Source organism: Ochotona curzoniae, unplaced genomic scaffold (assembly GCF_017591425.1).
Source record: "Ochotona curzoniae isolate NIBS_2020 unplaced genomic scaffold, NIBS_Ocur_1.0 scaffold_4701, whole genome shotgun sequence".
Classification (NCBI taxonomy): domain Eukaryota; kingdom Metazoa; phylum Chordata; class Mammalia; order Lagomorpha; family Ochotonidae; genus Ochotona; species Ochotona curzoniae.
In genome coordinates, this window is record NW_024467122.1 from 51468502 (window position 1) to 51495914 (window position 27413).

The window sequence follows — 27413 nt, forward strand, 5'->3', positions numbered from 1 at the left end:
GGGGTGAGCCAGGGGTGGCTGGGCTGTAGCACCCAACTGTAAGAGCCAAAATGGGTATGGGCTCTTGCCTACAGTGGTCAGGCAAGACCACCGTACCTGCCAGGACAGGAAGTGGACCAAGTCAGGCTGGGCCAAGGACCCATCAGTGTGTGGGAGATCTGCCACTGAAAGGAGACCTGATGGAGGAGCTTGGGGAATTCCCTGTAGGTGAGTACAAGAACCAAGGCTGGGGACAGCCCAGAACAAGCCAGGTTATAGTACCTGCCAGCGTATGTGTAGGTCAGATCTGGGGGTAGCCAGGCTGTGCCAGTTCATGCGAACTGGGACCAGGGACAGACCAGGCTAGGCAGGGCTGCAACACACATTGGCCTACATGTGAGCTGCGTTATGGGGAGAGCCAGGCTGGGCTAACCAATTGTATCCACTGGTACATGCATGAGCCAGAGTAAATACAGGCTGGCTGGGTTTTGCCACAGTATCAGCTGACAAGTGCTGGGAATGGGGGCAAGTCCTGTCAAGCTAGACCACAGAACCAGCTGGTGTAAAATCCATGGCTGGGAGTGATCCTAACAGGGAAACTGTGGGCACCTCTCTGATGGGCTATAGCTCCCGTTAGCGAGCATGAGAACCAGGGCTGGGGGTGGACCTGGCTGGACAGGCAGTAGCACCTGCCAGCATAAGTGTGGGTTGGATAGTGGGGTCAGCTTGGCAGAGCTAGGCTACAGCACCCATTGTTGTATACAAAAACAGAATGGGATACAGTACAGATAGCTCACTCTGCTGCACACACTGGCATGCACAGGGACTGGTGATAGGGACATGCCTGATTGGGGGGTTATTGTGACTCATTCCTACTGGGCTACAGTTCCTGCTGCTGTACATGACGGATGAGTGTGTGCTGGGCAGGGTTGGTCTGGGCCGCAGCATCCACTGACCCAACAACTGCAACCAACAGTGTGTTTGTAGGCTGACATGGGTGACAACCTAAGCAGGACATTATACTGGCAAGCTTACACAGGAATCAGGTCTAGAGTCACCTCAGACGAGGTTGGTTTGGAGAACACTGCCCCCAACTGAACTGCTGGACTCAGAACTCCACCACGAAGAGAATCACAGAATCTGTGGTCTGACCATGAAGTGCATATATCAGAACTGAGTCTTCTTAGTTTCTGAAGACAGTGCAGTGAACATATGCCCAGATGCACACGGGATATGACAGTTCACTGGACCTGCAGAGGACATTTGGTACCATAACAGAGAATGGAGGGCAGAACAAATTGGACAACTCTCCCAGCCAAGCACTGACAGCAATTATCTGGGTGAATGGAGACTCTAAGATGGACTATGTCAACCAATGGACCTTGGAAGGATTTCTTCATCCTTGGAATGGCGAGACTGACAACATTTCAGAACTTGAGCAGAACCCTCTGAGCATACTACACATTGGGGACCCGTGGATGACATCGGGTGGCTGTTCCCCATCCCAGGGTACTGATGCAACTGGGATGATGGGTGTGGCTCCTACCCTTTTCTTCCTCCAGATATAGGAAGAATAAGAAAATTGAAAACAATGTTCTCGGGCCCGGCCTGTGGCCTAGCAGCTAAAGTCTTCACCTTGAACATGCCAAGATCCCATATGGGCACCGGTTCTAATCCCGGCAGCCCCACTTCCCATCCAGCTCCCTGCTTGTGGCCTGGGAAAGCAGTCGAGGACGGCCCAAAGCCTTGGGACCCTGCACCCACGTGGGAGACCTGGAGGAGGTTCCTGACTCCTGGCTTTGGATCAGCACAGCACCGGCCATTCTGGTCATCTGGGGAGTAAATCATCGGAAGGAAGATCTTCCTCTCTGTCTCTCCTCCTTTCTGTATATCTGACTTTGTAGTAAAAATAAATATATCTTTAAAAAGAAAAAAAGTTGAGCAGCTGGGACTTAAATTGGCATTTCTATATGAATGCCAGTAGTGCAAACAGCAACTATATCCACTGTACCCTAATGCCATCCCCTGAATTTCTCAGTCCTGTAAGCCAATAAATAAGCTGTTGTATTGCTTTAGTGGCTTCAAATGAATTTTGAAAAAGGTATATTCATTTTAATGGAAAGGCAGACATTCAGAGAGAAGATACAAAAAGATTTTCCATCACTGGTCCACCTCCCAAGCATGCACAAGGGCCAGAGATAAGCTGATCTGACGCCAGGAGCTTTCCCTGGGTTCCCCACATGGGTGCAGGGTCCCAAAGCTCTGAGCCATCCTCCACCACTCTCCATGGCCACAAGCAGGGGGATGGATGGGAAGTGTAGCACTTGGGACATGAACTGGTGCCTGTATGGGATCCCACCTCATAGAAGGTGAGGACCTCAGCCACTAGGCTATTATGCTAGGCCCTTAAATAAAAATTTTAACACAATTTTGAACTTGATTTAAAATCATAGCTTTCTTACTTGGCATGTGCCCTTTTAAACATGTTTTCCAATCTCTAATAATAGGATCATAATATCTCCCACACATAGTTATTTTATGAAATAACTTGAAATAGAGGATATATATCATGTATACATACACATTAAATATGTAAGTATTTCATATACATTAGGCTCTTTATAAGTGACAGATTTTAATAACAAATATTTCTAAAGAAGTGGGTCACTTAACAATGGGATGAGGTCCCTTCTAGATAAGTCCCCGACAACTAGAAATATTCAGCATTAACCGGACAATCTTCCCTTCAGTGTTTTTCTAAAAGGTGCACCTGCTTTGCGGTGAGACTGATGAACTCCGAGGTGCTCCTGATTGCTAACAATGTGGAACAAGGATTGGGAACACTGCTCTGAGTAACGACAAAGAAGTGGAATACGCAAAGCAGCTGTCTTTTGGCCCACAAACAGGTATAAATGATGTTCCATTAAAATGAATGGTGAAGCGGAGGAAAAACTTTAGTAAGAGGCGGTAACAGAAACAGTATCTCTCACTTAGTTGCCCTGACAGCTCTGAGGATCTCCACAGCTGCTCGGGGCAGAGAGTGAAATCAGGACTCTTACCGGGAAGCAGTGGTGGCACGCAGGGCAGGAGGCACAACCAAGAGGCCTAGAAGAGCCACATTTCAGTGCTGTGGGAAGGGAGAGGAAGTGCAGGCTCCACGCCCGTCGCCATGCCTTACGTCTCAGAGACCGGAGCTGCTCGACACTCCACAACAACATTTACCAGCAGTATTTATTAGAAAATTATAACTGAGGTCTGTATTATCAACTGTTCTCTTCGTTGTCTTTTTTTGCTGGGCCCAAAGACTTAGAAGCCATCCACGGTCAGCTTTACTTATCTTCAAAGTTCATCAGTGCCTGCACTGTAAAGAAACAGACTGTGAGGTTGCAGAGCCGAGACGACGTCGAACGAAGTTGTACAAATGCTTGGTGAAGGCCGTGCTATTCCGTGTCCTAGGGTCCCACACACATCTTTAGCTTAAGCCACGAGTCTGGGTGCTCTTGGCCATGGACAAACAGCAACGAAGCAGCCACCTTCCTGCTTTCCTCAGAAAACAAGTGGGAAGGAAGGGCTGAGCATGACCGGGGGGCGGGGGAAGAAGCAGGATTCCTTTTAGGCAAGATTCTGAAGTAGACAAGGCCTGCCTTTGAAATCCCGCCCTAATTTGACATCTCAGTGTCACAGACTCCTGTTGCTTTTCTGCGCTCACTGTGCGCGCACACGAAGCTCTTTAGTTCACACTGCGTTGATTTCAATGCAGTATGAGGAAGAAAACTCAGACAACATTAATCTGTATTTAATGGTTAAAAAAAAAAAATTGCCCCTAAGTGGTATCTAACACATGGCACAACAAAGCCAACACCATCTGAATAATCCAGACTGCTCAAATTACACCCTCAGGACATTCGTCCCCACATCAGAATCCATCTCTGCCCCAAGTGCCGACGTGTGACCGGCAGCAAAGAGCAACACAGCATCTCCCTCTGTGGTCACAGGATGGAGGGTGGGGTCTTGTCCTTCATCCATCTTCTCCCTGCCCCACATCCCTTCCCATTCCATCCAGAGACTGGAATGGGTCTGCAATCCCCCCACCTTTGTAACAAAAATTTAAAACTAAATAGGGCCCGGTGGGGTAGCCTAGTGGCTAAAGTCCTTGCCTTAAACGTGCCAGGATTCCATATGGGCATTGGTTCTAATCCCAGCAGCCCTGCTTCCTATCCAGCTCCCTGCTTGTGGCCTGGGAAAGCAGTCGAGGACGGCCCAAAGCCTTGGGATCCTGCACCCACATGGGAGACCCAGAGGAAGCTTTTGACTCCTGGCTTTGAATCAGCTCAGCTCCAGCCATTGTGGCCACTTGGGGAGTGAACCAGCAGACAGAAGATCTTCTTCTCTGTCTCTCCTCTTTGTAAATCTGACTTTCCAATAAAAGAAGTAAATAAATCTTTAAAAAAAAAAAAAAACCTAAATAAACTCTAACTTAAAAGAGAAAAAACTGCCCTTAATTCTTCCAGTTGTTGGGTTTATCCCTTTAGAGGATATTATATTATTAATTCAAATTAACTTGCAACAGGTAAAATTAAGGGAAAAAATAGCTTTGCACACAGTTCTCAGTTTTTAGCAAACCTACTAAGTAAATTACCTACTTCTCTATGCCGAGGCTGGTACTAAATGGTTTAGAATGGGGGCGGGGGTTAAGGCAATGGCACTTGGAGGATTCCCGTTCACTCTCTAATCCCACAGCTATTCACCCTGAGCTGGTGGCCTTGCTGTTCAGGTCTGACATGTGACCTTCCAGGAGCAGGACCATACCCAGCCTAACTTCCAACACGAGGGACCAGAGCTCTGACACACGGGGTCTGGGCGCCCCCTGCTGGAGAAGCAGAGCTCCTAGGCCCTCTGCAGGTGGCCAGCATTCCACATACCAAACCAAGAATCTGCTGGGGATTTTTTAAGTGTGAGGCAGAAGCTGAAAGGCTGGCATACCAGAAGAGTGGACACACTCTTCCTTCTCCCCAGTTACACAAACAAGGTGCTTAAAAAAGTCAGTGGAAAATGGAATTAAAAGATTAAGCATATTGTGGTGCAAAAACAGTTTTGAAAATTCATGCATAGTTTTTTTTTTCATAACATGTATTTTTCAGATTTGCTGAAGACCCAGATGTCAGCATTTTTTCTATTAAAATAAAGGGTTTTTTTAATTCTGTTTTCCATAAAAACTTTGAAGTACTCTTGTATGTGTTAACTCCCATGTGACTCACCTCCTGGTCCCCACTGACTGCCCTCAACCCATACCTGCAAATTCTTGCAACTTCTTTCGCTCCTCTAGGTTATACTGAAGCTTTTCCAGTAACTCAAAGTATCGGAAGAGTGAATCTCTGGGCCAAACAACACGGTCATCCTTATCCATTTCCATTAGCCCCGGCAGGTTCTGATGCACAAGAGTTTCCCAGTCCAGCTGACCTGCAGGGGGAAGTTGGGTAACAGCAGATAAATCCAGAGGGTGAAATACAAAACAGGCCGCCACGAGGGAAAACTGTCACGAGAGATCACGTTACAAGGAGCAAAGACAGCCACAGCCACACTTCACCCGAAGGGCAGCAGAAGCACAGGGGAAATTAAGCAACTAGTAATTAAGAGCACAATAATCAAACTTGGGGAGAGACTGCAAAACAGGTCGAAGGGGACAGCTCTTAAGATGACAGTGTCTGTGACTTCAAGTGGAAGAAAGCTTTCTGGCTCACCGATGCCAGCAGGAAACGTGGACTCAAAAGACGAGGAGTAGGCGGAGGACGCGGAGGAGGTAGAGGAGGAAGATGGGAATTCGCTTTTTGTCAAGAAGTCGTTGGTCTTTGACACAGAGGCTGCTAAATTCTCTTCGTTACCTGAGAGTTTAGACTTTTTAGAAGCTTTGGAGAATGCACACACCCTGGGTTGACTGGCAGCTCTGTAACGGAAAGGAGAAACATTTCAAAAGATGATGAGGGCATAGAATATTCTGGTGCTGGCCATGGCCAGGACCTGCAGTCTGGATTTAAAGCCATGACGGATGACCCACTCCCAAACGCTAGCGAAGCTCTGGCACTTCTCACCTGACCCATCCCCAGTATACCACACAGAACTCTTCTTTTCCCATTTGCATCCAGTCCACCTGGAAACTCTTGTTGATTTTACCTTCCACACATGTACCTTCTCTCACCGACTGACTAGCAAGACTGGAGGCCGAGTTGTCATCTCTTGCCTGGCTGTGAGTACAACCTCCTGCTTGCTGTCTCTGCCCTTTCCTGGTTTTTCTCTGGTCTATCACAGCGACGATAGCAATCCGTATTAAATGTAAGACACTTCACATCACTCCTCTGCTCCGTTTCCTGTTTCCCTCAGAGTAAAAGTCTAAGTCCCCACAACGGCCCCTCTGCCCTGCAGTCACTGCGCTGACCACTGCTCACTCTGCTCCTGTCACAATGGCCTCTTTGCTCTTTCTCAATCACTCCTGGCATGCTTCCAGGCTGGGACTTTCATATCAGCTGTTCCCTCTGCCTGCAAAAACTTTTCCCAGGGGCACCCACACAGGAATTCCTTCGCCTTTACAAGTCTTATTTTTATTTGAAAAGAAGCATTAGGGAGAGAAAAGGAGAGACACAGAGAGAGATCGTCCATTTGCTACTTCATTCCCCAAGTGGCCACAATGCCCAAAGTTGCTCCAGTTCCCAAACCAGAAGCCAGGATGTTCTTCCAGGACTCTCACGTGGGTACAGGGCTCCAAGTGCTAGGAACATCTTCTGCTGTTTTCCCAATTGCTTTGGCAGACAGGCTAGAAGCAGAGCAGCCAGGACTCGAACCAGGGCCAATATAGGTTGCCAGCATCATAGGTGCAGGATTACTGCTATGCCTCAGTGCCAGACCCCCTGTTCAATCCTTTTTAATGAGACCACCCTGATCACATTGCTTTAAAGTTACAACCAGTCTTCCCTTCACACCCTGTATATGCAACATGCTTTAATCAATTTTCCATAATTTAATCTTATTTTAACATATTCAAATATTCTTTTAGAAAATATTTTTATTGGAATGTCAGATATGCAGAGAAAAGGAAAGACAAAGATCTGCCATCTGCTGGTTCACTCCCCAAGTAGCTACAACAGAGGTGAACTGGTCCGAAGCCAGGAGCCTCTTCCAGGTCTCCCACAGGTCTCCCACGGGGTCCCAAGGCTTTGGGTTGTCCTTGACTGCTTTCCCAGGCCACTAGCAGTGAGCTGGATGGGAAGTGGAGAAGCCGAAATATGAACCAGCACCCATATGGGATCCTGGCGCATGCAAGTTGAGGACTTTAGCCACTAGGCTACCACACTGGGCCCTTATTTAATCTTATTTTTCCTTTACCCCTAATAGTATATAAACTTCAAACAGAAAAGATAATATTGGGCCCAGTATGGTAGCCTAGTGGCTACAGTCCTCACCTTGCATGCACTGGGATCCCATATGGGCGCCAGGTTATATCTCGGCGGCCCTACTTCCCATCCAGCTCCCTGCTTGTAGCCTTGGAAAGCAGCCAAGGATGGTACAAAGCCTTGGGACCCCGCACCTGTGTGGGAGACCCAGAAGAGGATCCTGGTTCTTGGCTTCAGGTTGGCTCAGCTCTAGCCATCGAGGCTATTTGGGGAGTAAACCCGCAGAAGGAAGATCTTCCTCTCTAACTCTTCTTCTCTCTGCAAATCTGACCTTCCAATAAAAATAAATAAATCTTTTTTTAAAAAAGACATTATTATCTGTTTTGTTCATGACACAAGAGACTTTTAAAAGATTGTAAAAATGTGAACTATTGCTCCTTTTTCTGCTTGTTATTCTTCAGAGGCAAAGAAGGGAGAGAAAGAAACACAGTTACAGAGAAAACACCCTCCCGTCTGCTGGTCCATTCTCCAAATGCTCACAGTGGCATGGCTGGGCAGATTAAAGTCAGAGGCAGGAGCTCAATGTCGGTCTCCCATGTAGGCAGCAGGAGCCCAGTCACATGAGCCATTTTTACCACCTACCAGAGTTTGCATTAGCAGGGGGCTAGAGTTAGAAGATAAAACTGGGAACAAACCCAGGCACTCGATGTAGGCTGGAATCATCTTAGTGAGCACTTTTTTCTTTTTACCCCCCCCCAAAAAAATTTATTTACTTCTTTATTTATTTGAAGGGCAGAGTTAAAGACAGAGGGAGATACAAGGACCTCACAACCACTGGTTTGTGCCCCCAGCCAGGGCTGGGTCATGTCAAAGCCAGGAGTCAGGAACTCCATCCTGGCCTCGCCGGTGGGTGGCAGGGTCTCTAGCAACAAGGCCATATTCTGCGGCTTCTCCAGGCATATTAATCAGGGAAGCCAATGGGAAGTGGAGCAGTTAGGACTCTAATCAGCACTCATATGGAATGCTGGCACAATAAGCAGAGGCCTAAACTGCTGTGCAACAACGCCAGTCCCTTTACTAACATCTTAATCGCTAGACCAAATGCCTATCTGTGCAGTGTCTTTTAATTCCACACTTCCATGGACTTCTAGAAGCACTGCTCTACATTCTAGGTGCCTTGTAAGTATTTGATAATTATTTGCTAATGAATAAAAGAGTCTATTTCTCCCACTCTCTTGTTCGCTGCTAACTACTCAGGGTCGACATCATGACTGCAACATTAGTGGGTAAAAGTGCACCTGTGATGCTGGCATCCCCTATGGGCACTGGTTTGAGTCCTGCTTGCTCCACTTCCAATCCAGCTCCCTGTAAATGTGCTTGGAAAAAGCAGTGGAAGATGGCCTAAGTGTTCAGGCCCTTGTTACCCACGAGGGAGTCTTGGATAAAACTCCTGGCTTTTGCTATCAGTCTGCCTCAGCCCCGGCCATTGTGTCCATCTGGTTCTACTGTCTTCCCCTCCCTCTCTGTCTTTCCTCCCCTCCTGTAACTCTTTCAAGTGAACAAATAAATTTTAATTAAAAATAAAAACACTCAGGATCTAGAAGGTATCTTCATTAATTTCATGGAAGGTATCTGTATTAATTTCCTGTGGCTGCCATAAAACATTACTATAGATCTGGTAGCTTAAAACAACAGAAATGTCATTTTTCACAGTTGTAGAGGGCTGGAGCATGAGAGCAAACTGCTGACAGGGCCATTCTGTCTCTGGAGCAATGAGAGAGGTTTCTTGCCTCTGCTGCTTTGCGGCATCTCGTGGCCTGTGACCGCAGCACTACTGTCCGTCTCCATTTTCATGTCATTGTCTCCTAGTCTCTGCATCCGTCTTTTCCTCTCCTGTCATTGGATTTAGAGCTGACCTGGATGATTTAAGATGATCTTATTCCAGGATCCTTAATAACTCTTGCTATAACCCTGATTTTTTTTTTCCAAGTAAGAGTCTGTGGGGTTGATATATATATATCAACTTAAAGGACAATTATTAAACCCAGTACAATAAACAGTGAATAAATAAACTCAGTCCCAGCCATCTGCTTTGGAGTTCCACCCTCTTCTCCATCACACACTTCCATGCCAGTTCACATCTGTGCTATCGACCTGGTATCGATCTTGCTGTGGCTTGACCTCAGTGCGTCAGGGGACAGGTTTTGTCTTCTGTAAACAAACAGAAAAAGAGTAAAGCTATTGTGAAGTATAAGCACAGTAAGTGGAAAAAAGAAAAAGCAGACACTGAATTACAAAGAAAACTGAGGAAGGGAGATAAACTGTAGAAAAGGGATGAAAAATAGTTGGGAAGTTGCCACAGTAGCTATAGAAACAGTCTTCTACTGTTGAGGAATTCTTACACCCTGGGAGCAAATCTTTTATCACAAGGAGAATAGTGGGATCATGGCCAAGGAAGAAAGAAAGGGGGTAAGGTCAGGGAAGCCCCTTGAGACACAAAACTGAGTTTGAAAACAGAAGAGAGAACCTTTGGATGATCTGCCTCTTGAATATGTCAGCTTTGTGCTGAACCTCCAGATGTGTCATCTCCTCGCTCAGCTCGTTCCTGATATTCTGGAAGTTAGTAACTGCCCCAAAGGGCCATTAGGAAGTGGGTGACGGTGGTGACTAGATCCTGAGGAGAGGGCTTGGAGGGGGAGGAACCAAGGATGTCCATTCTGAGACCCAAGCCTTCCTGCTTCCCTGGGTTCTTTCTATCCATTGCAAGCAACTCCAGCTTCCAACCACCCCTACCTCCAAATGCTGTCTCCTCTGTGCTTACCCATCATGGCTACTATGATATTTCGAAAGATGATTGAGCCGAGCAGCAGCCAAAGGATGACATAAGCACTGCTGTAGAAGCGGCTGACTTCAGGCACCTTCCAGATATCCTGGAGGAGCGCGTACCAGTGATCCAAGGTGAAGAGAATGAATACTGTCACGAGGGAATTCAGCAGGTCCCTACAGGGAAAGGGGTGCCATTTCCACTTTTAAAACAACCTTGCTCTGATTTTAACCTCTTTCCACTCAAGTGTTAGCTATTCTTCAGTTTTCAGTTGTCTTGTTGAGTTTCCCTTTATTATGAATAATCTATAAGGTCCCTTTCACTGTTCCTTTAGTCCTAGGGTACAGTAAGAACTTGGGAAATAGATATGGACTGAATTTTTAAAAGACGAATGAATCATCAAAGAGATATCATTTTTTTTTCTAAATTCATCCTCCACTATTCTATGCCTTTTCCATCACAGATCATTCATAAATTTGGCAGGCATCATCCCTGTATAGCTCACTAGTAAGAACAATAAATAAGCAAACTGACTTACAGACATAACTTTATGTGATCACACTTAATGAATACACACAAGACTTTAAAATGATAACTTCAAAAAACTAGATATATTTCTGAATTTTGTGAATGGAAAACAGAGAGGAGCTAAAAGTTTCCTGATTTTGTTTTCCTTAACTTGCCATGTATAATTTGTTGAAAATTTCAGGGCTTTAATAAAGTTAACTCTAGGACCTTCCTAACACAGTACTTTCACAAACCTGAACATCTAAGGCAGGCCTGAGTGGTGCTCACAGGCTGGATCCCAGTACAGGAGTAGGATTATCATCTCTACACTCATACTGATTTTCTTCTAGGAGTCACTGTCTTCCAGACAGTGTATCATACCTTGATTTTACTTCTGAACAAAGATAGCTATGTGAATGTATAATATCCATACCTACAGATTGTAGTAAACCCAATGACCACATTTTTGAGAGTCATAGTAATGCGATCACTTACTATGTGTTAAATACTGTGCTAAGTGTTAAAATATATCACCCTACTTACCCCCCCACACACACTCTATACAGTAGGTATTGCCATTTTCATTATCTCCATCTTTTTGAAAAAAATAACTGAGTCATAGAAACCAAGGCTTAACCACTGGAGTTTACTATCTAAAGATGGTTGATGAGCGTGTTTTAGAATCTGCAACTAGTTAGCATCTGGAACTAGTTGCCCATGCCTTATGATCACAAAGAACACCACTCACAGCTCCTTTGCTTTATACTCCCCACCCCTACCCCCAATGGGTTCTTTTTTATTTTTCTCCTTAATGAGTTCTACTCTACTTTTTTTAAAATATATAATCGACTACACTTTCTGTACTACTATACTTTGGAGGAGCCTTTTCAGTTTCCAGCCCAAATTCTCTCCCCTCACCCAGGCTTCTCCCAGCCCTGCCTACGAGAAGAACCAGCTGTACTCCAGGTCCTGACGAGTTGAACGGGTGTACTTCTCGAAGAAAAAGACGCCAGTGACAGCAAAGATGTAGAAGAACATGAGCAGCAGCATCAGGAGGAAGGTCATGCTCTGGAAGCCATAATCTCAAGTCACAGGTGGGTCAGGTTAGACCGATCTCTGATGACAGCCCGCTCAAGCCCATCTGGCAACCCACAGCAAACTCGCACTTGCACTCCTCAGCTCAGGCATCCGTCACAGCAGGCTTACCCCCGGCCCCTTCTCATCCGCCCAGGAACACTTCACAAGACTCTCCTTGCCTTGTTAGTCCCATTCAGACTGGTTTCATTTTAAATGTTAAAATCCCCACGTCTATCTTTGCCACCCTCTTTGCTTCAGCAACAGTTTACATCACCTTGAGAGCCCTGACCACGGCCAAAATGATAACTCGAATTTGACGAAACCGTGCAATGAGTTTAAGAGACCTCAGCACTCGGCAGATCCTTAGCAACTGCAGCCACACAGACTGGCCTGATACCCCTACCAGCACCACAACCTCCGGAAGCAGGGACTGTGAGAAACACAGAGATGATGAGTATGATAAACCCAAAGCCCCCGACACAGCCACCCCTCCTTCATCTCAGCGTCTTCATGGGCATTAACCCTGGGCATTAACCCTTGAAAAGCATTCTCAGGCACTGTTTTCTATACAAAATTAAACTCTGCATTTCAATGTAGTAACACATAAGAGGAACAAAACTAAAGCTAATTGCTTGGATTGTTTTACAAGTGAGACAACACAGAACAGTGCCTGTACCTAACAAGAATGTGCCACAACCAACGGATGTCACTTTTGAAGTTCATGTTGTGGTTAGAGTCTACCTAGTTCCTAATGTCATCTTGACGATGACTAACTTTCAGTTTTAGTAAAAAAACAAAAAAACAGGAGAGAGAAATTTTTATGTGTGTCTAGCTGTTAACTTTGTTCTTCTTATTCATCTAGGCACATTCTTCATCTTACTAAAATAATCCTCATTCTTACCAACATGGTAACAATAAAGTCAAAGACATTCCAGGCATTCTTCCAGAAGAGGAAAAAACTGGACAGCCACATAAGTAGGATCTCCAGGATGAAAACCAACAAAATAAACCAAGCTGCCACCTCCACAGTCAGCTTCAATGGCCAGAGATTGGTGTTTGTGGATTCCAGCAACTCTGTAAAGGTACAAGAGGAGTAATAAAAGTTAAGCACATGAAAAGCTGAATGATCAGTTATAAACCACGGGTGTGCCCATTACTATTCCATTGATCTTCAAATTCCTCTGCTTAACACTGTTGCCTCAACCTGTGGAGTAAAGGGAGGACAGAACTGATCATGGAAAATAGCCACGACTCAACTCCTGCTAACACTAGTGTGACTAACAGCTTTAAGTCACCTCTTGGTCATTTTAGGGGTCACACAGTCACTAAAGGATTGCTCTCTTTACCAATCCCCATCCTACCTGCTATACTGTTCTCTCAATCTGAAAGTTCACATGAAACCAACAGATCTTGAAAACAGAATGAAAATGTAGGGCCATGATATGAAAAGTACTTTGTAAGAGATGTTGAGACAAGAAGCTAGACTTCACAAGACACATTTAGTTACAATAACAAAGCACTTGGGGTTTTTTTTTTTAATATTTATTTATTTTTATTGGAAAGGCAGATCAGATTGATGGACAGTTGAGGCAGAAAAGTATCCCATCTCCTGGTTCATTCCCTAAATGTACACAACAACCAGAGCTGAGCCAATCCAAAGATAGGAGCCTGGAGCCTCCTCTGGGTCTCCTAGGTGCAAGGTCCCAAGGTTTTGGGGCATCCTTGACTGTTTTCCCAGGCCATAAGCAGGGAACTGGATGAGAAATGAAGTAACTGGGACATGAACCAGCAACCATATGGGATCCCGGTGCTTGAGCCATCGCACTGAGCCCTGTATTAGCTTTATTTTAAGGTTTTTCTTTTAGGGGTGACATAGTGCTTAAGATGGTGCTTGGGACAGCTGCATTCTACATTGGAATGCCTCAATTCAAGCCCTATATCTGCTTTCAATAAATAAATTCAAGTTTTTTGTTAATGTGCACCTTGGGATACAGTAGGTTATGACTCAAGTATTTGTGTCCCAAAATACATGTGGGAATTCCTAGTTGTTGAATTAGACCTAGTCCATTCTCAACTGCTGCAAACATCTGGCGAATGGACCACGCCACAAGAGATTTCTGTCTTCTTGTGCCTTTCAAACAAAAAATGTTTTTTAAAAGTTGTGTTTAGTCTGTAAAATAAAGTAGCTTAGGAACACACAGAGAAAGATCTCTCATCTTCTGGTTCACTCCCTAGATGGCATCAACAGCCAGGGATGGGCCAGGGTGAAGCCAGGAGCCTGGAACTGCAGCTATTTGGGGAGCAAACAGATGGAAAATCTTTGTGTCAGTCACTCTGCATCTCAAGGAATTAACAAAAATTTTTAATAAGTCTTTTTTTAAAGATTTATTTGTATTGGAAAGGCAAATATACAGAGGAGGAGAGACAGAGAGAAAAATCTTCCATCCAATGGTTCACTCCCAAGTGATCACTATGACCAGAGCTGTGCCTATCCAAAGCCAGGAGCCAGTAGCCTCTTCCGGGTCTCCCATGCGGGTGCAGGGTCCCAAGGCGTTGGGCCGTCCTTGACTGCTCTCCCAGGCCACAAGCAGAGAACTGAATGGGAAAGTAGGGCTGCTGGGATTAGAACCGGCACCCACACTGGATCCTGGAGCATGCAAGGTGAGGACCTTAGCCACCAGGTTAACATGTTGGCCCAGGAATTAACAGATTTTTACAAAATAATAAAAATTTGGGCCAATGTAATGGTTCTACGGGCTAATCCTCCACTTTCAAGTGCTGACATCCCATATACCCAAAAGTTTGACCCTGGCTGCTCCTCTTCCCATCCAGCTCCCTGTTTATGGGTTGCAAAGCAATGGAGCATGGCCCAAAGACTTGGGACCCTGCACTCTTGTGAGAGACTCAGAGGAAATTCCTGGTTTCTGGCTTCAGAATGGCTCAGCTCTGGCCACTGAAGTCATTTGGGAAGTGAACCAGTGAATAGAAGATCTTTCTCTCTGTAAATCTGCCTTTTCAATAAGAAAAAATAACTCTTCAGATAAATAATAATAATAAAAAGTCAGAGCCAGTGCTATGGTAAAGTGGGTTAAGTTGCCAATTACAATGACAGCATCCATATGGGCACCAGTTTAAGTTCTAGATGCTCCACTTCTGATCCAGCACCCTGCTAATACACCTGGGAAAGCAATAAAGGATGGCCTAGTGCTTTAGTCTCTGCACCCTATATGGGAGACCTGGAAGAAGCTCTTGGTGTCTGACTTTGAATCAGCTCAATTCCGGCTGTTGCAGCCATATGGGGAGTGAAGCAGTAAATGGAAGATGTCTCTGTAATTCTGACTTTCTAATAAATAAATTTAAAAAATAAGCTTAAGAAGCTTAAGTAAGAACCAATAATGTAGTGTTACTGCTTTTTGTCAGTTTGATCCTGGATTGGATCAAAACTACAAAAACAGAACTGCATTCCAGCCCTCCCTAGAATGAATTGGCTCCTCCTCAAAACCACTGTACAGAAATCTTTCATCTTCTGATTCACTCCCTAGGGAGCTGAAATGGCCAGGGTTGAGCCAGGTAAAAACCAGAAGCCAGGAGCCTCATCTGGGTTCCCATAAAGGTGGCAAGGGCTCAAGCAGTTGGGGCCTTCTGTGCTGCCTGTCCCAGGCCATTAGCATGGAGCTGTATGTGTAGTGGAGTAACTGGACTGCTGGTATTGGAGGCAGTGGCTTAACCCCAGTACACCACAAATCCAGCCCTAACAGGCTTTTCTTTTATATAAAATGTTTCTGTCATTCTCAGTGGGATAGTCTTTCACACTGTAACTCTGAAATTAGGATGCAATCAATGATCTGTCAACAGTTTACATGAGAATTATTTATTTCCTAGTGGTAAATAAACAGTGCATTTCACCATTGATGACAACTTAGGTGCAATAAAATACTTTTTCAGTCATGATCAATTCTGGTCTGGGAAAGAGCCAAAGACCACACATTATTAGAAAGAGCCGAAGACCACACATTTGTGGTCGGAAAATTGAATGCAGTAAACTTTCAGTTTTTGCCTTCACAAAATAGGTAGCCACAGAGTGATGTGAAGATCATGGAAGAAGGGATCTTACAGTTGTGCAGCAAAGACTAACTTGCAGCAGCAGTAGCAGCAGCCATTTTAGTCTCTGGGAAAAAGTACAATTTTACAGAAGTTGAATGAACACGAGGAAATTCAAACGAACAAGTGGTAGCAAGTGCCGCAGTGGAACAGAAGGTACAAAAAGTCATGGCTTCCCACTCTACATCCACTAATGCAAAGGTACACTACTTAGAGATGAAAATATAATTTAAAATTTTATTTTATTGGAAAGGCAAAGAGAGAAAAATTTCCAAACTGCTGGCTTTCTCTCCAAATATCCACATTCCCTGGGTACTACACTGAAGCCAGGAGCTCAAATTCAACCTGGGTCTTCCATGTGAGTGGCACTATCATCTGCTGAATATTGGGGTGCACATTTAGCACATCAGAAGTAGAGGAGCAGGAACTTGAACTAGGCACTTCAAAATGCAGGTGTCCCAGGAAATGTTGTAATCACTCCAATGCTTACCCCCTCCAAAATTAACTTTTTAAAAATGATTGAGAGTTTTCAACCTGTCTTAGCAAAGCAAAAAGTCTTAGTTGGAAAACTGGGTTAAGCAGCCAGCTACATCACTGATGTCCCATCTATTCCACTTCTGTTTTTAGATTTTTATGTATTTGGGCCCAGCCTGTGGCCTAGCAGCTAAAGTACTCACCTTGAACGTGCCAGGATCCCATAGGGGTGCCAGTTCTAATCTTGGCAGCTCCACTTCCATCCAGCTCCTTGCTTATGGCCTGGGAGAGCAGTTGAAGATGGCTCAAAGCCTTGGGACTCTGCACCCATGTGGGGGACCCAGAAGAGGATCTGGGCTCCTGGCTCCTGATCAGCACAGCACCAGCCGTTGTGGTCACTTGGGGAGTGAATCATCGGATGGAAGATCTTCCTCTCTGTCTCTCCTCCTCTCTGTATATCTGACTTTGTGATAAAAATAAATAAATCTTAAAAAAAAAAAAAAACAAAGTTAACTGTTCCACATGAGCCAGGGATGCTAAGCCACAGTGTCTAAGGCAGAGGTCGGGACAGGTGAGGGGCTGTGCCAAGCTGAGTCAGAGCAACAGGCCCAGTTGGGGAGCTAAGGGGACAACCCTAGCTGGGTTGAGGTTCCTGCCAAGGGGCGTGTGACCTGGAATGGGGGCTGCATTTTGATCTGGAAATGGTTGTAGTCTCCCTTGGCACAAGTGTGGACTGGGATTGGATGCACCGAACCAGGCCAGACCCCAACACCCTCTGCTGTCCTGGAGGAGCAGGGCAGATGTGCGATGGACTAGGCAAGGTCTCAAACCCCTAATGAGCCATGTGTGAGCTGTATGTGGGTATGGACAAACCATGGCTGGGCTGAAACATCCAACAGCAAGAACCAGATTGGATTGAAGGCCAGTCAGGAAAAGCCATAGTTCCTGTTATGACAGGAGGTGAACTGAGTAGGGCTGGCTCATGGACCCACTGGTAAGCGTGGAACCTGGCATTGGGAGAGGTTCTGATGGAGGAGCCTGGGCAACTCCTCTGGCAGGACACAGACCCGGCAGGTAAGCGCAAGAAACATGATAGGAGGGCCCGGCACGGTGGCGCAGTGGTTAAGCTCCTCACCTTGCATGCCCGGGATTCCATATGGGCGCCGGTTCTATCCCCGGCAGCCCCGCTTCCCTTCCAGCTCCCTGCCTGTGGCCTGGGAAAGCAGTCGAGGACGGCCCAAAGCTTTGGGACCCTGCACCTGTGTGGGAGACCTGGAAGAGGCTCCTGGCTTCAGATCGGCATAGCATCGGCCGTTGTGCTCACTTGGGGAGTGAATCATCGGACGGAAGATCTTCCTCTCTGTCTCTCCTCTCTGTATATCTGCCTTTCCAATAAGAAAAAAATAATAATAAAAATAAATCTTTAAAAAAAATATAAAAGAAACATGATAGGAAACAGCCCAGAACAGGCCATGGAAAGTTACCCACTGGCATACAATTGGCAGGAGTTGGGGGAAGACCAGGCTGAATCTGTCCACGTCATCCACTGGCAAATCCAAGCACCAGTGTGGGTCAAGCCAGGTTCGGTCGCAACAAAGACTAGTGCACAATACGGAATGCCAAGGTGAGGTTGCCTGTACTGGAAGGGACCGCAGCACCCAACCAGCGTGAGAACAAGGAAGGTAGGGGGCAGAGCCAGCAGGGGAATAAGGGAGGGTTCCTTTGCTGGACAGCTACTCCCGCAGGAGAGCATGGGCTGGGATGGGGGCAGACCAGACTAGGCAAGGCTACAACACCTGTGCGCCTCATGTGGACTAGATCAGGGAAAAACCAGGCTGGGCTGATTACTCCTACTGGTGCAAGCATAAATTAGAGTGGGTGAGGATCGGTTGGGCTTAGCCGCAGCATCAGCTGGCAGAAGCTGGCACTGGGGGCTAGTTCTGTCAAGTCAAACCAGAACTATCTGGAGAGTGCATAATCTGGGAGTGGGAGAGGCCTGGCAGGGAAATAGTGGGCTCATTTCTCTTGGGTTACCACTTCCACGAGAGGACATAAAACTAAGACAGCTGGGGTGGAATGGGGTGTGAGACAGACTGGATTATTGCTATACATACTGGAAAACCAGGGTAGGGGGCGGGCCTGGTGGGGGTTATTGCAGGTCGCTCCAACTAGGCTGCAGCTCCCACTGGTTTATGTGAGGGCCAAGTATGCTGGGCAGAACCAGGCTGGACTGTAACATCCATTGGTTCCAGTGGAAGACAAGGCTGAAAACAGAACCAACCGAGCAATTACAACCACCAGCTGATCGGGGCAATGGACTGTGCCGGGCCCTGTACTTGTTAGCACATACAAGAATCTGGTTTGAGACCACCTCAGACAAAGTTTCTTTGGAGATCTTCCTAATCTAAATGCTGGACTCAGAACCCTAACCAAGAAAAGAGAGAAGACAGAACAGGTCAACCAACCATCTCAGCTATGATGGACTATGTCAATCAGTGGATTTTTCAAAGACCTCATAGTGCTTCGGATCGGCATTGTATTGGCCCGAGTTGCGCTCACTTGGGGGAGAGTGATTCATCGGTGGAAGATCTTTCCTCTCTGTCTCTCCTCTCTGTATATCTGCCTTTCCAATAAAAAAATAATAAAAATAAATCTTTAAAAAAAAAAAACAATTGAGCAAGAACCTCAGAGCATACCCTACATCCGGGACCTGGGGAGTGTGGGAAATTGGGTGGGTCTTCTCCCTTAATATCCCCCTTTAAACATGAAGGAAACAATATGGAAAAAAATAATAGTCTTACCTACTTTCCTGTAGCCCTTGAATCTTTTTACCCTAATTAACTATGTAAAGATTGTCAAAATAAAAACAATACATAATAAAAAAAAGTTAATCCAGAAAGTAAAAAAAAAAAAAAAATTCAAATCATTGGATAGATTAAAAAGATCTGTGAAGTTAGGAAAATCTGCTTACTTCTTGAAATGGACAGAACAAAACATAGGAAACTGACCAGGTATACTGGGGGAGGAAAAGTCACATTTCAGAATTGGAAAGCACCTCTTAAGAACTGCTTATAATTGTACTTATATGCTATAATTGTTAGTGTATAGAATTTGTTGCAAAAATGTGTGCAGTAATACTACTGTTGTTCCTCTGAGATTTCTTTCTTTATAAGACGACTCCAAAGAACTAAAAAAATAAATAAAATAAAATAAAATAAAAAATGTTAGAGCCAATAGTACCAATAGCTCCTAACGAATTTTGTTGGAAATTTGCCTTCCACAATGTCTCAAAACTGTTAGAATTGCGATTTAATAGCCTAAGTTCCTCATTGCCCTAGTTTGCTGGTTTCCATTACTTTTCCTGAATTTGCTGTTACCTAGTTATGGTTTGTAACTACAACACTTCTACTTTTTCTATATCCTGTATAATTGAAAATTGTACCTCATAGTTGTTCCCTCGTAGTAGAAGAGAATCTTTTCAGTCCAAACTACTATATACTTTTTTTTTTTAAGCTTTCCTTCACAGAAAGAACAGTATTAACTCCTTTTGCTAGTTATGGCCATACACGTGCTTGATATATCAACCAGTACTCAAAACTGCAGGCTGTACCATAAAATGGCTAAAGGAAAAAAAAAAAAAAAACTCTAGTCAGATAATCTGGGTTTGAAACCAGCTTCCACCAGTTCTAGGTGTTTGACCTTGGAAGTTGCTTAACCTTTCTCTGTCTCAGTATTTTTCCAACTTTGTATTTTCAATCCCCTAGTTCTCAAACGCATTCCAGAAGTTTGTGATTTTACTATTTTATTTATTTGAAAGGTAGAGAGGAAAAAAGATCTTTGATTTTAGGGACTGGCATTATGGCATAGAGAGTAAAACTATCACTTGTGCTGTCAGAATTATATACCTTAAAAAGAAACATGAGATCTTTGATTTTAAAGGTATTGATTCTATTTTAACTTTCTTCTTTTTTTTTTTTTTTAAAGATTTACCTACTATATTGAAAAGTCAGATTTACAGAGAAGGAGAGACAGATCTTCAATCTGCTCATTCACTCCCCAAGTGACAGCAATGGCCGGAGCTGTGCCGATCCTGAAGCCAGGAGCTTCCTCCAGGTTTCCCATGCGGGTGCAGGGCCAAGGCTTTGGGCCATCCTTGACTGCTTTCCCAGGCCACAAGCTGGGAGCTGGATGGAAAGCGGGGTTGCTGGGATTAGAACCGGTGTCCATATGGAATCCCAGTGCATGCAAGGCGAGGACTTTAGCCACTAGGCTATTACGCCGGGCCCTATTTATTTATTTTAAAAGATTTATTGATTTATTTTATTGGAAAGGCAGATTTACAGAAAGGAGAGACAGAAAGAGCTTCCATCTGTTGGTTCACTCCTCAAATGGCTGTTATGAGTGGAGCTGAGCCAATCTAAAGCCAGAAGACAGAAGCTTCTTCTGGAAGACCAAGCTTCTTCTTGGGTGCAGAGTCCCAAGGTTTTGGGCCATCTTGGACTGCTTTCCCAGGCCACACGCAGGGAGCTGGATAAGAAGTGGAACCGCTGGGACACACAAACTTGCATCCATATAGAGTCTTGGCAAATGCAAGGTAAGGATTTAGCCACTAAGCTATCAAGCCTGGCCCAACATTTATTGTTTTTATTGATAAGGAAGATTTACAGAGGGGAGAGACAGAAAGGTCTCCCATCTGATGGTTCCCTCCCCAAATGGTCATGATGGCCAGAGCTGAGGCAGTCTGAAGCCAGGAGCCTCATCCAGGTCTCCCATGTGGGTACAGGGTCCTAAGGCTTTGAGCCATCTTCCACCTCTATCCCAGGCCATAAGTAGGGGAATGGATCAGAAATGGAGTAAACAGGACAATACTGGAGCCCATACGGAATGCTGATGCCGGAGCTAGAGCATTAAGCAATTAAGCCACAGCATCTTCCCTCTCCCCAATGCAGCATGTTAACCAGCTGTGCCTTGATACCACTCCTACATTACTACTGTTTCTAGTAATAATTGTACAATTACATACATGGTGAGGTAAGACTTGGAAGAAGTTCCTGACTCCTGCTTCAGACTGGCTCAGCTCTTGCCATTGTGGCATTTGTGGAGTGAACTAGCACATGCAAGATCTTTTTCTGTTTCTCCTTATCTCTCTGTAAATCTGCCTTTCTGATAAAAATAAAGGTTTTTTTAAAGATTTATTTATTTTTATTGCAAAGTCAGATATAAGAGAGGAGAGACAGAGAGGAAGATCTTCTGTCCGGTGATTCACTCCCCAAGTGGCCGCAATGGCTGGAGCTGAGCCAATCCGAAGCCAGGAGCCTGGAGCTTCCTCCAGGTCTCCCATGCAGGTGCAGGGTCCCAAAGCTTTGGGCTGTCTTCGACTGCTTTCCCAGGCCACAAGCAGGGAGCTGGATGGGAAGTGGAGCTGCCGGGATTAGATCCGGCGCCCATATGGGATCCCGGTGCATTCAATGCGAGGACTTTAGCCACTAGGCCACAGGCCAGGCCCATGAACCATGTTTGAAAATACAGTTTGTAACAGATCAGAAATGGCACCATCCCTTTTTATTTTTGTCATGATTTCCAGTTTCCCAGTTATACACATACACTCTTGAAAACCACTTTAGGTATTTTAATCACTTTAATTTTAAATGAAATAAATTTTTTTAAGATTTATTTTTTTGGGCCCAGCACGGTAGCCTAGCAGCTAAAGTCCTTGCCTTCAATGTGCTGGAATCCCATAGGGGCACTGGTTCTAATCCCGGCAGCCCTGCTTCCCATCCAGCTCCCTGCTTTTGGCCTGGGAAAGCAGTCAAGGACAGCCCAAGGCTTTGGGATCCTGAACCCATGTGGGGGACGCGGAAGAGTCTCTGGGCTTCTGGCTTCCAATCGGCACAGCACCAGCTATTGTGGTCACTTGGGGAGTGAATCATCGGACGGAAGATATTTCTCTCTCTCCCTCCTCCTCTCTGTACATATCTGACTTTGCAAAATATATATATATATAATATATTAATTAAATGTATATTAAAAAATAAAAACAAACATGATTCATATATATATACTTTGTAATCCAAATAAAGATAACCCTTACTCCATAAAAAAAAAAGGCGGGGAGGGAACCTAAGCCTCTCTATGACTTAAAGTTCTTACATTTATTTCCTGGAGATCTGAAGCAGTTCTAATTTTCACCTATTGGAATTTGACTTTTTTCATCTTCATTCAGCATTTTGTTCTCTCATCTACTCTTTAGTTTTTTGCTTCTTTCAATTTCTTGGCCATACCTAACTATCCATATTGGACGATCTTTCTAAATTTATTTGTGACATAAAAACGTTAGATCATTCACTGGTAGCCACCTATCATCCTGAATAGGAAAAGTTTAATTCATTTAACAATCAACTGACAAAAAAATATTTAACTAGCCTCCCTGTCTCTTCTTTGTGTATATATCTGCTTGGGTCTAGACCACCCAGTAATCTGCTATATACTACTTGAGAGCCCTTCAAAAATTTCTGTATCTTAGTAGCTGCACAAATTCTATGCCAAAGGGCAGAGTTTAAATGGCACATCACAATTCGAATCATATTTAACACGTAACTGTTTAGAGCAATATAATTCATAGGGGCTGGCATTGTAGCATAGCTGATTAGGCCAGCGCCTACGATGCTGGCATCCCAAGTAGATGCCAATTCCAGCCCCAGCTATTCCACTCCCCATCTAGCTCCTGCTAATGCACCTGGGAAGGCAGTGGAGAAGGGCCCCAGTCCCTAACTTAGCTCCTGGCTTCGGCCTAGCCTAGTCACTGGGGTCACAGCCCTTTGGGAAGTGAGTCAGCAAATGGAAGATCTCCAAGAAAATCAGCTTTTTTTTTTCTTTGGTTCTTCTACACAGATGCAGGGGCCCAAGCATTTTGGCTGTCTTCCACTGCTGTCTCCCGAAATTGCCACAATGATCAGAGCTGGCTGATCTAAAGCTGGGAGCTTTTTCCTGAGTGTCCCATGTGGGTACATACAAGGACTCAAGCACTTGGGCCACCCTCTGTTGCTTTGCCAGGCTGTCAGCAGGGAGCTGGATAAGAAGTAGAGCAGCTGGGACTCAAATCAGTGATTCTACCAGCTAAGCCAGGGCACCAGCCCCCAGGAAATCTTAAAAATGAAACAAGAAAAAGACTCCTACCCACTTTGTTTCGTCATCCAACATCAGTTCTCACCTATTTCAACCATCAGCACTATTGTATTCAGAAAGATGAGGAAGATGATGAAGTTCTTGAAGAGAGCACCTGTTTCTTATTAAGGACGCAATACAGAGTGGAACACTTTTTGATGTACATCGTTGAAATCATAAAGGTACGAATATTCATGGTCCGGAGAAGAACATTATATTGGAGGAGGAAACAGGAAGTCAGCAGACAAAGAACAGCCATAGATAGGAGTGACAGCAAAGGATACTGTCAAGCACCCATCCGGCCCACAGGGAGAGGGGCGGCCTCGGACTGCAGCGCACGTGAAGTCTGCTCAGCAGTCTCTGGGCGTGCGAAATCCGGCCCTCGTGCTGCGGCTTTATGGAGAAGCGCACCAGTTGTTGTTGATCCCTCAACATTAGTTTCTTCTGTCGGGAAGGATCTGTGTGATAAAATGTTGTAAGCATTGTGGACAAAGAAGGCAGCCAACTCTTGCGGGGGTGGTTGCGGCTATGGGGTAAGGACCCTCAATATAACTAAGAATCCTGTTCTCTTGGGGTGAGAGCTAACTAGTGTGTTACTTAGGATCATCAGCATCCACACCCACAAATAAAAGCAGCAGCTTCAATTCCCAGTGGGAGTGTCTTTGACAGAAACTTTCCCCAAGTCAGCCACGTCTGGCAGCTACCCTAAGCCTCGCAGGAACAGTGCAGGTAATAACTCCAAGGTTGAAAGTTTTATTTACACAAAGTTCTTATTTGATCAGGTTTGGTGGAAGCTCCTAATCAACGAACAAAGCAACTAAACCAACCTTCCCTGAATTTCCCACGCTTAAATTTGGTCTCCCTGCTTCCTCATCTTTGTCAGAGGTGGTGAGGAATCTAAATGTGATGCGGAGAATAAACAGGCTGCTGACCAAGTAACTCCTGGATTGTGTGCCGTGGCACGGCTTGGGTCAAGCCTTGCAAATGCTCAATGAGAGAGAACGTGTCAATGAGACGTGACCAAATGGCATCCGCTCGGGGCAGCTGCACGTGCCCTGTTTTGCGACTTACAGCCATATCTGTTAACAAAAAAAAAAAAAAAAGAAAAAAATTGCCAGCATCAGATGACATTTCATTGGTAAAGACATACACCAGGATACAAACTATCTTGCCCCCCTCCCGCCCCCCACCTTCTGCAGGTTCAGAGACCCCTGAAGAGTTCCCAGCTGGGAATGCCTGGCAGCTGGTTAGAACACAATGTAACATGAGTCAAGGCCATTTGAAAGAAAATGAGAGTCCCAGTGGCCAGGAAGCTTCATTTTGTGGCAACAACTGTAACTTTAAAACATTATTTAAAAAAAAAAAACTCAAAATAGAAGCAGAAGCTTTGGGGGTGAACAAAGCACACCTCCCCCGCCCCCCACCCCGCTGCAAACTGAGATGGGGAATGAGCCTAGGCTGGCTGCCTCTCCAAGGAAAAACCAATGAAGAGGACGTGGACAAAATTCAACAGCCTCACATTCGGGAAATGTGCCCCGCCACCAACTGTGCGCACCCTCAGAGGCAGCGCCCGCCCCGCCACCCCCTCCTCAGCCCTCCCTTCTGGACCCTCACCTCAGCCTAGGCACTCTTCGCCCACTCAGCCCTGCCTCCACGCCTCCCCCTCGGGCGCTCCTGCGCGCAAGGATGTGCTCACGCACGGCCCTCCCGCCAAGCCCCGCTGCACCCCATCTCCAGACCCTGCCCGCCCCGACTCGCACGTTAACCTGTGTCCCGGGAAAGGGGGTCCTGCCCACCCCCGGCTCCCGCCCCCAGGTCCCGACCCCGGCAGCGCTCTCCGACTCGGCCCCGCCCCACGCCGCTCTCGGGCCACTCGGCGGTTACCAGCTGGACCCGCCCGCACGCCCGACGCAGGCGCCGCGCAGCCAATCGGCGGCTGCCACACTGCGGCCCGAGCCGGGCTAGGGGGTTGGGACCTCCGGCTGCAGGTCCGCCTGGGCCAGACGCGCGAGCGCAGGGAGCGGGTCCGCGGTCGCCGGCCGGGTCTTTCGCAGCCTTTTCCCCCCTTCCACTCCCGTCCCCTGGCTGAGCCTCGACCCTCCCGGCCGTTTCCCCACCCGAAAGCAAGCTCGCCTCGCCGCCATGCGTCTCCGCCGCCTAGCGCTGTTACCCGGCGTGGCGCTGCTGCTCGCCACAGCCCGCCTGGCCGCCGCCTCCGACGTCCTGGAACTCACGGACGACAACTTCGAGAGTCGAGTCTCCGACACGGGGTCTGCCGGCCTCATGCTCGTCGAGTTCTTCGCCCCTTGGTGAGGCCCCCTGGGCCCGGGGCTGGGCCCGGAGTGGTGGTGGGCGAGGGAGGGCGGGAACGGTTGGGCCTACGCAGCACTGGCGGCCTCCACCGTTCCTGCGGGCCCGGGCTGCGGCCGGCCCAGCTCGTGTTCCTGAGGAGCCGAGGAGTCGGTGCTGCTCGCCCGGTTGCGAAAACCCCAAGGTTCGGTTCCCGCAGGGCCACATCCTTTTCCCCAAATGCTCTTGCGGCACTTCCTATTTGCAGAGGCTTGGCCACCCCCTCCCCCCTGGGATGTGGATCGCGACAGTTCCTGGGTGAGTCAGTGTGCACCGGTCTGCAGTCCGGCCATGAGGCATCCATCCCACAGCCCGTGGAGTGGAGAGCGATCCTTTCGCCCGGCACCGAGGCCCCGGGGTCTCCCGAAGCATTTCCTCTCTTTGCCCCCGACTCCAGCAGCCATTGGTTCCCAGCCAAGGTCACTCCGTGGCAGCGGAATGCTCGCTCCAATTGCTTTTCTGTAGGAAGGCAGTTATTTTTTTTCCCATCGTATGGCTTTTCAGTTTTCTACATGTATCACCTTATTTTTTCAGCACTGGTAGAGACCCTTGGTAAAATAGAGAACACACGAACAAGAAAGAAAACATCAGAATCCGTTTAAATTGTCAGATTTCGTGAGGATTTATGAGGAGTGACCAAAACACTCCAATGAGAAAGTAACCGGTGTTGGAGAATTAGGAGCTGGGGGTGACTTCACCGAACAAGGCTGTATTTCCTTAGGGGAGAACAAACTTAGTGTTAGGACCTGTCTTGGGGAAAGGAAGGGCCAGTAGGGTTTCTTGTCTAGCTAACTTGAGTGATATATATATTTTTAATCAAATCATTACAGAGAACGCAGTGATTATCTTCATTCTTTGGGGTGGCGCAGTATATCCGTGCTAATTATGGCGCCTAATTTTTCCCCTCCAGGCTCAGTGATCCTTCATTAAAACTAGTTTCAGGAGTAAAACTAGTTCCTGTAGAAAATGGTTGGTTGTCACTCGTCTCTTTACTCCTGAGACTGCTGCTAAAAGTCCTGAGGACCACCTGGATCAGAAGCATGTGCTAAGAGGCAGCAAGTGTTTTTTTTGTTTGTTCTGGGCTTGTGGTTGGGTTTTGTCCAGGGCCTTCTTTGACCCACTGTACCAATTACCTTTTCCTGGTGGTCTGCGGACACGTTTCTAGAACTCATGTGCTCTCTCGGTTACATAATCATGCAGCTCTCTGTGAGAGGTCCTGTTGGGCTTGTCAAAACCCAGTGGTGCTTTGTCACCAGGAGCCGCCAGAGAACTGGGGGTCTTTGGACTATGCAGAGCTTAAGTTAAATGCCTGCTCTCCAACTAACTTGGTATACCTGCCTCCCTTGAAAACTACATATTCCCATCAGGCACCAAAACCATCCCAAGAATTGTATAGATCTGTGTTGTGTCGGCTTTTGATTGGCTTTAGAAAAGATAGGGTCATCCTCCAGAAAGCCTAAGGGAAGATAAGTTTTCTGAATGAGCACTTTGGAATGCAGGAAGTCTTCTGCAGATAGTGTCCTTGTTTCTTCACATTCACCCGTTTTTATTGT

General features: G+C 46.3%; 2 protein-coding genes across 2 annotated transcripts in view; one reads left to right on the top strand and one right to left on the bottom strand.

Moving 5' to 3' along the window:
* Nucleotides 1-3196: 3196 nt before the first annotated feature.
* CATSPER2 (cation channel sperm associated 2) lies at nucleotides 3197-25318 on the bottom strand. Its single transcript, XM_040969211.1, has 13 exons — nucleotides 25126-25318; nucleotides 24444-24590; nucleotides 23796-23969; nucleotides 23558-23626; nucleotides 12674-12846; nucleotides 12047-12202; nucleotides 11639-11763; nucleotides 10186-10364; nucleotides 9892-9991; nucleotides 9519-9575; nucleotides 5721-5923; nucleotides 5272-5439; nucleotides 3197-3340 (listed from the first exon to the last, which is right to left on the bottom strand). The coding sequence occupies exons 2-13, from the start codon at nucleotides 24586-24588 to the stop codon at nucleotides 3309-3311; spliced, it is 1581 nt and encodes a 526-aa protein (XP_040825145.1). The 5' UTR covers nucleotides 24589-24590; nucleotides 25126-25318; the 3' UTR covers nucleotides 3197-3308.
* A 208-nt stretch (nucleotides 25319-25526) lies between these two features.
* Nucleotides 25527-27413, top strand: part of PDIA3 (protein disulfide isomerase family A member 3) — a 30117-nt gene continuing 28230 nt past the window's right edge. The window contains exon 1 of the mRNA XM_040970227.1: nucleotides 25527-25820. Coding sequence (XP_040826161.1) covers nucleotides 25654-25820 — 167 coding nt within the window. The 5' untranslated portion in view covers nucleotides 25527-25653. The remainder of the gene's footprint in view (nucleotides 25821-27413) is intronic.